The sequence below is a fragment of the Mytilus edulis genome, chromosome 5, assembly GCF_963676685.1.
Source record: "Mytilus edulis chromosome 5, xbMytEdul2.2, whole genome shotgun sequence".
NCBI lineage: Eukaryota > Metazoa > Mollusca > Bivalvia > Mytilida > Mytilidae > Mytilus > Mytilus edulis.
In genome coordinates, this window is record NC_092348.1 from 64,365,755 (window position 1) to 64,379,433 (window position 13,679).

Genomic DNA, 13,679 nt, shown 5'->3' on the forward strand with positions numbered 1-13,679 from the left:
GTTCGTCCGTTTCGAATTTTATAAGTTTTCTTTCATTTCCGGGACATTCACGAAATCTCGACTTTTGCAAAATGACGAAAGTTTTCAGAGAAGCCGACGTAAAGAACAACACTGATAAAACAAAGACTCTTATGATCATTCATGATAATGTTTATGATGTTTCAAAGTTTCTTGAAGAGGTAAGTTATGATGGGCAGATGGTTTTAAAGACTTGACATTCACATTGGGACACATAATCATAAAGGTCAAGATGTAGGACGTACGAAACAAAAATTGAAAGGATAAATTATGGACAAATGAAAGAAATTCATCATTCGGCATGTTCAAAGCTAATACATGATAATAATTTTATATTAAAATGTAAATTTTATTGTACTATAATATTCCTGTGTATAATTTATGAATGGGTAAAACTGCAGTTCTGTATCAATCCACATTTTAACCTTTATATACAAGTACCATATGACATCATACTCAACACACTTAAACAAATCTTTCACAATTTAATTCTAAGTTAAAATAGCTATATTTTCCTGTAAAGTTCTTGGTCCCATTTACTATGTCCCAATTTTGATGTTAACAAAATAAAAATTAAAACAAAAATCAACAAAATGTTTAGACTCCCCTTACCGGTGCTTGATAACGAAATAAAGGGTCTAAAATTGAACATTGAATTCTTGGGGTTCTATGTTATGCTGAATCTAACCATGTATTTAGATTTTGGATATTGGACCATAAATAGGTAAATGTCTAATTTAAATTTTTTTGGAAAGATAAGAACTTGTTTTAAATCTTTACTCTAAAGGCACTGGCCTCCCTAACAACACTACAGGTTAGCTACCTTTACTAAATGTTTTCACACTGAAATATAGTTCCCTATAGTTCTCATGTATGTGCACATAATACACATATAAACTGAAAAAAATGGGTATATTTTTGGAGCAGTTCATTTAAGAATGTATATCATTAAAGTTTGTTGATGTGCAGGCTTATTTTAAAACATTTTGATTAGGTTATTGAGTATTGATACAATACTCATATGATTGACAACTGGCATTATCAACAAACAATAAGAGACAAGGTAGACCTTTAATTATAATGCCCCACCTCCTAAACTGTCAATCAAATTGACCACATTACCTTTCAACATCTGTGTTACATAATTATACTCTAATATATATGCAACTCAATATACAAATATTTGACCTCATAATTGAATACACAAATGTGTATATTAGATGTTTGATACATTTATTATTTCCTATTTCTTTTTATCTACATTATGATTATCAGGGATCTCCATGGCCTGTTTAACGATGGCGCCCCGCCATCGTTCAAATGTCTTGCGCCATCGTCAAATGACTTGCTCCATCGTTAAATTGTCTTGCGCCATCGTTAAATTGTCTTCCGCCATCGTTCAAAACTTCATCGTTTTTTTGTAGCCCGACGCCATTTTTTTTATCAATTATAATCAAATGCATGTCATTGCATAACCCTTAGGCTTTTTATGTTATAATCCAATACAGTTCTAACGCCTGGGGGGTATCCGGATTAAGATCGCTAATCACTTGTACCTGAGCTTGTACAGGTAGATCAACAAACCAGACAGGAGAATACTATCTGAGGATAGACGATCCATTTGTCGAATTAACCAAATAAGTTTCAGCAAATGATTATGATAATTTAGATTAAATTAATAAATAATCCAGTTACAAAGAAAACAGTTGAACAAGTCGAACACATGCTTTATTTTGACTTACGCAATCAGCATCCTCCTTTTTAAAGAAGTACAAAATAAGACGCAAAACAGTAAATATTATTTCATCGCAAATAACTTGAGTACTACTGTAACGATAATTTAGAATTACTTTAAAAGTTTAAAAGTAAAAATTTAAATATTTCCTGTAAAGAAATATCGTATCGTAATTCCGAATTCATTTCGTATATTACAATCAAATTGATACATCCGCGTTTCCGGTTACTTTTTTAGACTCGAAAGATGCGGCATGTTGCACAGCATCAATTTGCAAGATAAAGTCATTAAAAACCTTTTCATTTGTCAACATTTGCTTTATAAATCTCTTTAACCTTTTACATAACCCGTACGAATCGTTTTGTTGTTGCTGCAAATCAGCCATACCGGTAATGGGTTCTGAATTTGACAGTGTCCATGAAAAATAAGCTCCACATCATATGATTTTTAACCCCCATAACAATTACCAAAAATACAAAAAATCTACATGGGGACCTCCATGACAGCTTTTGGTCATTCTCAACTAAGGGGGGACCATGAAGACTTGGCATTTGAATGATTAAAAACGGCAATAAATGAAAATATTGATACTTCTAATTCTATAATGAAAATTCAAATAAATATAATTTAAATAAGCAATTGAATTAGCATGTTCACCATTCCCTGTATGGAAGAATAAAATACTTCCGATCGCGCTACACTTTACAGCGTAGTCACGGTTTGTAATGGTGAAAGTTCCTCCATCGTTCAATTTTCATCCATGGAGATCCCTGTGATTACATAAAGTGATTCTGTAAATTATGTCTGAAAGATAAATAATGGAATAACAAGATCTTATAAAAAAAAAAATGAAATATGAATATGAATATATATATATATATATATATAAGATATTCAAGTAAGGCCTATAATTTTCTTAATGAATTTCCAATAAACATCTGTAGACTGTAATTAATCAACAATTTAGATTGGTTCCCTAATTTTTTTTATCAGGATTTGGCTTGAAACAGTTTTAAAATTTTAAAACTTTTAATTATAACAAACCATTGTTTATTTAATTATTAGTTTATTCCCCATCAATCCACATTTCAATAAAAAAAAGTTTTTTTAATTTGTTTACATTGAAAAAGTACATTTTCAATGCCCTGTGTTGAAAAATACTTTAAATATTGAGACACTCTACGACTTTTAATCTTTCAATGTCATATAACCTATGTTTCACAAAACAACATTTTTAGATTATTTTTGTTGACACTTTAATGTTCTTAGCTGTTGGTCTCGATTTTATGTTCAGCACAGGCAACATTATTTGGATAAGATATAAACTGCAGTTTAAATAAAATTGTGCAAGTTAAGAGAGCCGTATTATTTAATTTGAGCTCATTTTATCCTCATACTGGAAAAACTCTTCTCCTTCTAAAGACCTGCTGTAAATGCAATTTTCTCCAATAGTGCTTTATTAATGATCATTTTCCCTCACCATACCTTAATATGAAATTATTCAAACTACTCTTCTAATCTTTCCATGAGTGATTTCCATCACTTTGATTAAGTTTAAGTTCTTAGACCACATTCATTCTGTGTCAGAAACCCATGTTGTGTCAACTATTTAATCACAATCCAAATTCAGAGCTGTATCAAGCTTAAATGTTGTGTCCAACTGTTCATACTTGCCCCAACTGTTCAGGGTTCGACCTCTGCGGTCGTATAAAGCTGCACCCTGCAGAGCATCTGGTTTCATTTTAGTTCATTTAAATGTTTTGGAGTTTTGTATTACGTCCATTTTCACTGAACTAGTACAGATTTTTATTTAGATGATGCCTACCTCTTGATTTGGAATTTTCTTGCTGCATTGAAGACCCATCGGTGGCCTTTGGCTGTTATCTGCTGTTTTGTCCGGTTGTTGTCTCTATGGCATATTCCCCATTTCCATTCTCAATTTTGAAAGTGATGAGTGTACTTGGGATAATATACTCTCTATTCATGTAATTTGTTATTTTAATGAGTAACCACAATCGTAAATAAATAAATATGATTTTAATATTAGTTTCCTGTATTTCAGCATCCTGGTGGAGAAGAAGTATTATTAGAGCAATCAGGTATTAGAAAAATCATCTATATTTAATAATTGAAAATGAAATAACTCCACAAGCACTTGAATTTAAAATAATCACTAATTGGAGAAACTAAGCAGAAATATTTTGTATTATTTCACTTACTTAGGCCAAATAAAAAAGTATGTGTGGTTCCAGTTACATCTGAAAAAAAGTTAGGGTAAGTAGGTAGGGATTTTTTTTTTACATTGAGTCTATGGGAGCAACATTCTGACTTTAACAGTGCTTAATGAAAAAAGACAAAAAAATCTTTAGAGTAGGCTATTTTTGAGGCGAAAAAGTAGGGAAGGTAGGTTTACTGGAGTCACACATATGTTTTTATTTGGCCTTATTTTGAATGAAACTTATACAGATGGAAGATATAGAGACTGGGACAGAGACATTTTAATTTTGGGATCAATAGATCTGAGGTCAAATTCACTGCTTAATAGTGGCCCCTGTCAACCGATTGAACTCTTTGAGGAGTCAAAGATACACCTGTCTTCTCCATAAGTTAACATTTCTATTTGAATGAAAGAAGATGTGGGACAAATGTCAATCAGATGCTGTATCTTAGTCTGCCATACATGTATATCAAATTAAAGTTAGATTTAGATAGGTTACTATGCAGTTGTAGTTACAATAGCTTGAAACTTAATATTCATCTTTTAACGTAATTATATACATGTACGCCAAGTTAATGTTTCAAACCATATTTCAAATTAAAAATATGATAGGGTAACCAGGCATATTTTATTGACATTTGATTGTTTTTTGTTGTTTGACTCATTCCATACAACAGATAAAATCATATCAACGTATTCCCTAATATGCAAATCATATAAGAATTACTGACCTAAAACTTTTGATTCATTGTTAATTTTAGGTCGAGATGCCACTGAAGCATTTGAGGATGTTGGTCACTCTACTGACGCTAGAGATCTTATGAAAGATTACGTTATAGGAACACTACATGAGGTTTGTTTAATGAAATAGTGAAGACCAAGGTTTTTTTGGCAATTTTTGTTTAAGAATTAAGGGGGCATTATGTTTTCTGATCTATGTCTTATTCTGTTATATATCAGATTAGAGTTAGAATAAGATAGTTAAATTTGAATTTGTTGTCACAACAACTTGAAACTTGGTATTCATCTTCATTATGATGTTAATTCTTAATTTAATTATATATGCTAAGTTAAGATTTCAAATTGAAAATGTGATAGGATTAATGGGCATGGTGTTTAATGGACATATATTTGATTGTTTTTGTTGCTTGACTGTCATACCATACAACAGATAATTTTTCAACATGATTAAGAGAGAAAGCAATACAAAAAATACCTTATTTTTAACACTGTGACATATACACATGAAATTAACAATATAATCATTTAAAATTTAGATCATTCTAAGGGGTCATCCATAATTGTCAACCATTTTCCAAAGTGTACAAAACGTACACTTGGGGGGAGGGGGTTAAAAAATCAACATTTTTACCGTACGCTTTTTTTTTATATTTGCGGAATTTATTTCGTTTCCGTAGGGAAAGTCGATGTATAAAATCAAGAATTGGCTTGGGTGTGTTTCTCCTCTTGTTTCTTCTTTATTATTTTCACTTGATGATATTTATTTCAATATTATAATTCTCCTCAATCCGGATTGAACGAAAAAAGATCAAGTCATATGAATAATTCAAAAATGTGAATAGTAAAACTATTTAAACAAAAAGTTTGCAAGCATTTCTCAGTACCCCCGATTGTCAATTTCACCTGATTTATTATAGATCGTTATCGTTTCACTCTGTTTAATAAACAAAATCGACGGAAACACTAAATTCTTTGAATGTTGTGATTTTGACAAGACGCAATTTTGTGAAAATATTTTAAACTGGTCCTTCGATTAATTTCCTCGTAAATAAAGGCAACAGTAGTATACGGCTGTTCAAACTCATAAATCCATGGACAAAAAACAAAATCGGGGTAACAAACTAAAACTGAGGGAAACGCATTAAATATAAGAGGAGAACAACGACACAACACTACAATGTAACACACACAGAAACGGACCAAGCATCAGACAAAATCCCATGAGAATAACAAATATAACATCAAAACCAAATACATGAATTTGGGATAGACAAGTACCGTGACACGTCTTAATTATCGCAATGTGAATTTACACTCAAAAATAAGGGAAAACAAACGATGCAACGTTAAAATGTAACACACACAGAAACGAACTATAATATAACAGTGGCCATATTCCTGACTTGGTACAGGACATTTTTAAAGGAAAAAATGGTGGGTTGAACCTGGTTTTGTGGCATGCCAAACCTCCCTCTTTTATAGCCATGTGAAATATAACATTAAAATGACAACGCAACACCACAGGACTACAATATAAATAAATTGGAGAACACAATTGACAAAGAAACACACGAACAACAGCCAACAAAAGGCAACAAGTTCAAAATTTTAATGCATTCCAAAATAGTAAATCAGTAAACCGTTAGTAAACTTATTTTTCTTAGTATAAGCCTCCTTTAATTAGGAACACCTCCATATGAAGTCTAACCTTAATATCTAATATATGTACACGTTACAGTATATATACATAAACCATAATAGTGCCATGAATGGCATATTTACAGGGACCTTTTAAATAGAAATACAGGCGGGAAATTTAAAAACTTAAAATGTTTTAAAACATTAATACACTTTTATTGATTGTTGTCTTGAGCTCTGATTCCATCAACAACTGTCAGTCCATACTTTACCAATGCAATATAACCATGCATTTCCTTTTCTTTGATTCTTAACAAAATTTAAGTGCACTTTTGTTAATATTTTGCATGCTCTAGGTGCCCTTTTTCATTGGAGTTACCATTCCCACTGTGTGATAGGGGAAACACTATTCTTTGTACTCTTTATTCTGACAAAACACAAGCATCACAGATAGATGTCATCAAATAAAACAGTCAGATATGTTTTAGTTTAATATTTTCAATGCAAATTTTTATATTAAACTTAAATATGATAAACAAGATCTTGTTTTTATTAAGAATGATTGATTCTTCTCTTGAAATCTGAAAATGGTTGATGTACACTTTTTGAGGGAGGGTGGGGGGTCTGAAAAAGTGTACGTTTTGTACACTTTGGAAAATGGTTGACAATTATGGATGACCCCTAAATATTAATCTAGTAAGATATCTCTGTCTGAATCAAATGTTGGACGGGGTCATGTGAAATGTTCAGTGGCAAATATTGCATGCATATTAGGGTGAGAAGGTTTTGATGTATATGAATGTAAACCTTGCTTTGTACAGCAAATTGTATTAGATTTTAATGTTAAACTTATGTGAGAGATCTATGTATATCATTATATTTTCATAGGTATACATGTACAGATATATAAAAAAAAAAAGGTATAATTTGGGACAAAAATTCTTGATGCTTTTGTTTGGAATGTTCATGAAGTGATACAGAATATTGATGAAAATGTGATTGGCAAACATTCATGGGGGGGGGGGGGGGGGTCCTGATCCCACAATCCCGGCCTTAAAACTACGAAATCCTGATGTCCTGAACCTAAATAAATTAAAATCAAGACATCACCAAATTCGAAAAAAAGAATTCAAGGATCCCAAAAGGGTCAATCCCGAAATCCTGAGCTTAAAAACACCCAATCCCAGAGTCCTGATAAAGGCCCTATCCCCCTCATTCATAAACTGTCAAAACTTAAAATAATAAAATAATATTTGTTTTCTTGCAGGATGACAGGAAATCCATACCAATAAAGGTAAGTTAATTTAATGTGTTATGTGTTTATATCGCCAACAACAATCCAACTATACACTACTTGGGTCCCAAAGTAACTTTGTATAGTAGTTGATAAATATGGCCTATTTGATTTAGTTCTTAGCTGTGTACAAATAAGACAATACTTATTAAAGCTTATTTACAACAAACATATATCTTAAATTAAACAAAATTTGCAATGTATTTATTTCATCCGATTACATGTAAGATTCAGTGTCGCATGAATTAGAATAAATTTAAATTCCAATCTACACTAATAGTTGATGGATTTTGTGGGGAAAGGGTTAAACCAGAAAATAAAGTGTTTGACAAAATACAAAATTCCTGGAGGCTTTCATCAGAATTGGTTATATAAAGTATCAACAAAACTAATTCTAATGCAACAACGTTTGTAATGTTCATTTTGATTGGATAACGTCACTTATTTACATGGCATCAATTGACAGTTGATGCTATGGGACTAACGCCCAAGCGCAGACGGCATATGACATATTTTAAATACATGTTTTAATGTTGTTTTCTGTCAGTTTCATTAGAATGGAGATAACAATATTGTATTTTAAGCTCCGACGGCATCAATTGGGGATTTGATGCCGTCGGAGCTTAGAATACAATACAGTTATCTCCTAAATGAATCCACAGCTACACTCTCCTTCTTTCTTACAATGATAGAGTGTGGCAGATGATTTAAAAGGGATATTCAAACTCATAATGATAAACTGACAACGCTATTACAAAAACAACCATAAGATAAAATAAAGGAAAAGGAAAAACTATTTTTATTGTGAATATTAATATATTTCCTCCAAGCATTAATCTTTATATCTTCATATTTGACTTGTTTCTTTCAGGAAAATACAACTATAAACGCACCTTCATCAAGCCAGGGGAGGTAATTACAATAATTAATAATCAAATAATTGTTTCGGTTTTGAAATAATATTACAATAGCAGATATCATTGTTTAGCCAATATACGGTTATGTGGTGTCAACTGTAATATTTACACTTCATATGGGCCAATAAAATATAAAAAACGACCTGCGACCTCTGGGTTTTTAAGAGGTGACTTCCGAACTGAGGGCCTTCTAAAAACGACCTGCGACCTTTAAAATTTGGAAAAACAACGACCTCCAACTGACTTCCATCCTCTGTGTTGGGAAAAATGACCTGTGACCTGTACATTTCCCTTAAAAACGACCTCTTGATTAATTAAAAGCGACCTTGCGACCTGAGGGGGGTACCCTGTGGGAGCCTCAGAGATTTTGCTTTTAATACATATAGGCCTAGAAAACATAAAGCACTTGATTTGACAAACTAAAGATTCTAGTCATATAGTTTATTAAAACAAACAAAGTGATCTATCTTTTGTCATTGCATGTACTAAATGATTCCAGCTAGTATAAAAAAAAACCAGAAACTGATTGTTTTCATTTAATTTTGTTGACAACTATAATTTATTCTTATTCCTGTCATATCGTCATATCTTTTCATTCTTTCAACTATGGCAATGATTCATTGCAATGATGACCATAAAATCTTAATATGAAATTTAAGCTAGAAATGTAGGCTTCATTGAACCTAATCTTTTGAGATCTAAACCTGAAATAAATGATTTTGATGATTGATTATGAATCCTTTTGACATATATTTGGTCATGATTCCTGGTTTATTCAAGCAGATAATCATATTCTTGAGTGAATTTATAACAAGAAAAAAGATGAAATGAACTTTTGTCTTAGATGCCTTTTGTGTTATAAGTTTGCTGTCTCATTGACTATACCGTTCATTTACTTATTATTCGACCTCAAAAAAAATTTGGGAATGATAATGGTATGATGTCGTCTTCTGTGCGGTCATCTGAAAAGACACATTTGGTTTCCAGACAATTACTTAGTTTAAGTGAATGGATCTCTTGGAAATTTGTTTAAGAAGGTTCAATATCATAAAGGAAGGTTGGCATTGATTTTGGGGATGATGGTCCCAACAGTTTAGGAATAAGTTCACCAAAAGGGGCCCAAAACAAGCGTTTTTCTAGTTTCAGGATAATAACTAATGTATAAGTATTTTGATTGCTCTGAAATTGTAGTTGTACCACAATGTTTAATACAGCAGCATTTTTGTAGACAATAACTTGTGTGTGAGTGTATGGATCTCTCTGACATTGTACCACAAGGTTCTATATCTCAAAGGGAAGCTTGGGATTGAGCATGGGGGTAATTGCCTGAAACATGCATGAATTAGGCACCAAAAATAGGCCAAAAACAAGCATTTTTCTAGTTTCCAGACAATAACTTGTGTTTAAGTGAATGGATCTCTTTGAAATTGTACTATAAGGTTCCATACTACAAAGGCTTGAATTGAGTTTTGGGGTAATTGCTCCAAGGATGGATTCAAAAAGTTTTTGGGGGTGATTTTTTTTCCAATTTTTTAAAGGGGTCCATATATTTTTTCAAAATTTTTGAAATTTCAAGAAGAAAGTAGAAACCTTCAATTGCACAGTATTGCACAACAGATTTGTAAGATCTTGGACCACATTTTTTTGGTGTCAGAAACCTATCATTGTCTAAAATTTGAATACAATCCAAATTCATACAGTATCAAGCTTGAATATTGTGTCCAAATTTGCCCCAACAGTTGAACTGTTCAGGGTTTGACCTCTGTGGTTGTATCAGGATGCGCTCAGTGAAGCATTTTATATTAATATCTGTTTATAAGATTTCATACTTATGCTTTTCTTCTGAAATACATGTATACGTACATAGATATAAGAGGATTAGGTATTATGTCAATGAGACAAAAAAATTGAAAACAACACGTTTAAAAATTTCAATGCGTCCGAATCGCTTTTCTGGATTTACCTTCATCAGGAAAGCTCAAAGCCAAACATATCCGAGGATGTATAAGTACCGAAACCGTTGAAGAGCTATATGGCAAAAATACCTAAATTTGATAGCCAAATTCATTTAAAGTCAAATTTCCCTGAGGGAGTTGAAACCTTAGTTTCTTAATAATTTCAAAATTTATCTCTCCATCCAAATCACAATTTGTAAAAGTAAACAATTTTTTTTTAATTTTTATTGTCAACTTAGTACAAACAAAACGATTTAAAATTTGTTTAACATCATGTATTTTTTTTTTTCTTTTTCAGTTCCTTGACTGGCTGGCTGATTCCATTTGGTGTTGCATTAGCCGCAGCTCTTGTTTATAGATATTTTATGTCACAAAACAATTAACAAATGTCATACTTCAGTTTTATAGTTGTAAAAGAAGAATGTATGTAGGGAAAGTAATATAAATTGTGAGGAAATATCGACGGTTGTTGAAATTATTTATTATGTAAAGTATGATTAAGATATAGGGATCAGTCATTTTGTGTCTTGTTTTTGTTGCTTCTCTTTTCAGAACATTGCTTTTTAAAGAATTCATTTATACTTTCAAGATAGAATAAGTTTTTTTTTTTTTATGTTTTTATGTTTTTGAAAAATGACCATGACTGTTATTAATGGCACAAATTTTCATTTAATTTTTTGTACGGAATTACTTAAATTATGGTCAGTAATATTTTTAACAACATAATTGATAAAGAAACTAAAACATTCAAGTTGTAATAAGAAGAAATTATACAATATTTGGAGATTGTTCATTTGTGTAATTTAATCTTGTAGCATGTTAAGAACTGTTAACATTTAGTTTTATAAGGTTTTCATTAGAAGATAAGTTATACCATCACATTATTTGCTACATTCAGTTTTTGTTGTAAACTGTCTTTAATGATAAAAGTTTTGTATATGCTTTTATAAAAGTTACTTATAATTTCATATATTATCAAGTATTATGAATTTGTATTTGTATAATACAATTTTTAAAAGAGATATATATTATACATATAATGGTAGATAGTGTTACTAGTAATCATTTAAACAATATTTATCCTTTTCTTTTTGTTTTAAAGAAAATTCTGCTTTGAATATCATTTTTTTTTTTAAAGATTTTTGTCAAGTTATCACATTATGGATTTCAAAAGAAAACACTTCAATATTCTGTTTCACAATCCCAAAATAAAGAGTTTAAACATAAAAAAAAATGTACTTAATCATTAATTATGCTGATTTATGTTGTGCATCTTCATTTAACTGGAACAACTTGTAGCATATTTCATTCAAGAAGTGAATAAATAAAATAATTTGAAGAAAAAAAATCTGAATTGTGCTTTTTAGTAGTGCATTATAATAATGCAGCATTATTGTAGATGTCATGTTTGTTACACAAATTAACAATTATCAATCTGTGGTACTGTGTGATTAGGATATGATGAAACTTATGTATTTCTATATCAATTCCACCATGTATCAGGATAAAAGTAAGAAGCTAAATGAATAGAGTTGTATTTGCTATTCCATTATGAAGCTTACAATCAGAAATAAATACTTTAATGAATGCTTTTTATTTTAATGCAAAAGTATCATTGGTTAGTCCAACACAAAATATTGGAAAATGAAATTCTATGAAAGAATTATGGCTCTTCTTTGACACTTTCAAGCATTGTTTGTAGATACCACATAGAGATTGAGGTGCAAATCTATGATTTTGAAACTGGGGTGAGGGCTGGGGGCAGGTAAGCCAACGCTGAGGAGTGACACTTGTAAAAGTCTATGCCTTGATCTTATATGAAGTTCCACAAGGGGGAGGGCACTGCCTTAATCCCCTGATATTTTTGAGTAATTGAACTATTTAATGTAAAGTGGTCATACAAGTACATTTATCACCTTTGTATTATGCAATCATTTATTTTTTCTTGTGACTGTAAATTTTAAAGAAATATCTGTGAAGTACAGTGATGGAGGTTAACTGATAAGACATTTTGCAATGCTTACATAAAGATCAGGAAAAACCTAAAAATTATTGTAAAGATGGTATTGGTTATTTATCCAAACATTTTTTATGATCGCAAACATTTTATGGAGTTCATATTATGCTCTGATGTTGTCATCGGCGTTGTCATCTGATTCGTCATTGTTGTCCATAGACACGTTTGGTCCGAGACCACCATTGTCGTTCCTTGATTTTCGTTGTTCACAAATATAGTCCCTAGTGTTGACAGTGGGTTACTTGCCATTAATTTTTATACCCCTTCCAAATTTATTTCTCCATGTTTTATGCCTCAAATTGCAAGTAGGGGGTTGAAATTACACTGTAAAAAAGTTTGGGTCCAGAATTTTTAAGGAAAGTAGTGATTTGGTCCAGGTAAAAAAGGTTGAAAAATAGCACTTCGGAAGCTGTCAAAATATTTCAAGACGCCCTAAAGATAAAATTGTCCATATTTTGAGTTTGAGGCGATGAAGTTTTCTATATTTTGATATAATTTGTCCCAAAAGTAGTACAACACACTGTAAAAGGAGGATTTGTTTTTGATCAGTTATTTATTTTTGTAAACTATGAGGACAGATTATTCATTTTCTGCACTATTGAAGCAAGATTTTTTCATTTTCATTAAAGCAAGGGACTGATTATTCATTTTCACAACTATATTTATGATATTCGAAAACATACAATTTTTATACGACCGCAAAAATTAAAAATTTTTTGGTCGTATATTGGTATCACATTGGCGTTGTCGTCATCCGAATACTTTCAGTTTTCGCACTCATACTTTAGTAAAAGTGAATAGAAATCTATGAAATTTTAACACAAGGTTTATGACCACAAAAGGAAGGTTGGGTTTGATTTTGGGAGTTTTGGTCCCCAACATTTTAGGAATTAGGGGCCAAAAAGGGCCCAAATAAGCATTTTCTTGGTTTTCGCACTATAAATTTAGTTTAAGTAAATAGAAATTAATGAAATTTCGACACAAGGTTTATGACCATAAAATGGAAGGTTGGGATTGATTTTGGGCGTTTTAGTCTAAGCAGTTTAGGAATTAGGGGCCAAAAAAGGGCCCAAGTAAGCATTATTCTTGGTTTTCACACCATAACTTAAATAGAAATCAATGAAATTTAAACACAAGGTTTATGAC

General features: G+C 31.3%; 1 protein-coding gene across 1 annotated transcript; it reads left to right on the plus strand.

Moving 5' to 3' along the window:
• Window positions 1-12: 12 nt before the first annotated feature.
• LOC139524210 (cytochrome b5-like) lies at window positions 13-11,864 on the plus strand. Its single transcript, XM_071318866.1, has 6 exons — window positions 13-179; window positions 3,816-3,852; window positions 4,733-4,824; window positions 7,618-7,644; window positions 8,516-8,556; window positions 10,815-11,864. The coding sequence occupies exons 1-6, from the start codon at window positions 72-74 to the stop codon at window positions 10,897-10,899; spliced, it is 390 nt and encodes a 129-aa protein (XP_071174967.1). The 5' UTR covers window positions 13-71; the 3' UTR covers window positions 10,900-11,864.
• Window positions 11,865-13,679: the final 1,815 nt, after the last annotated feature.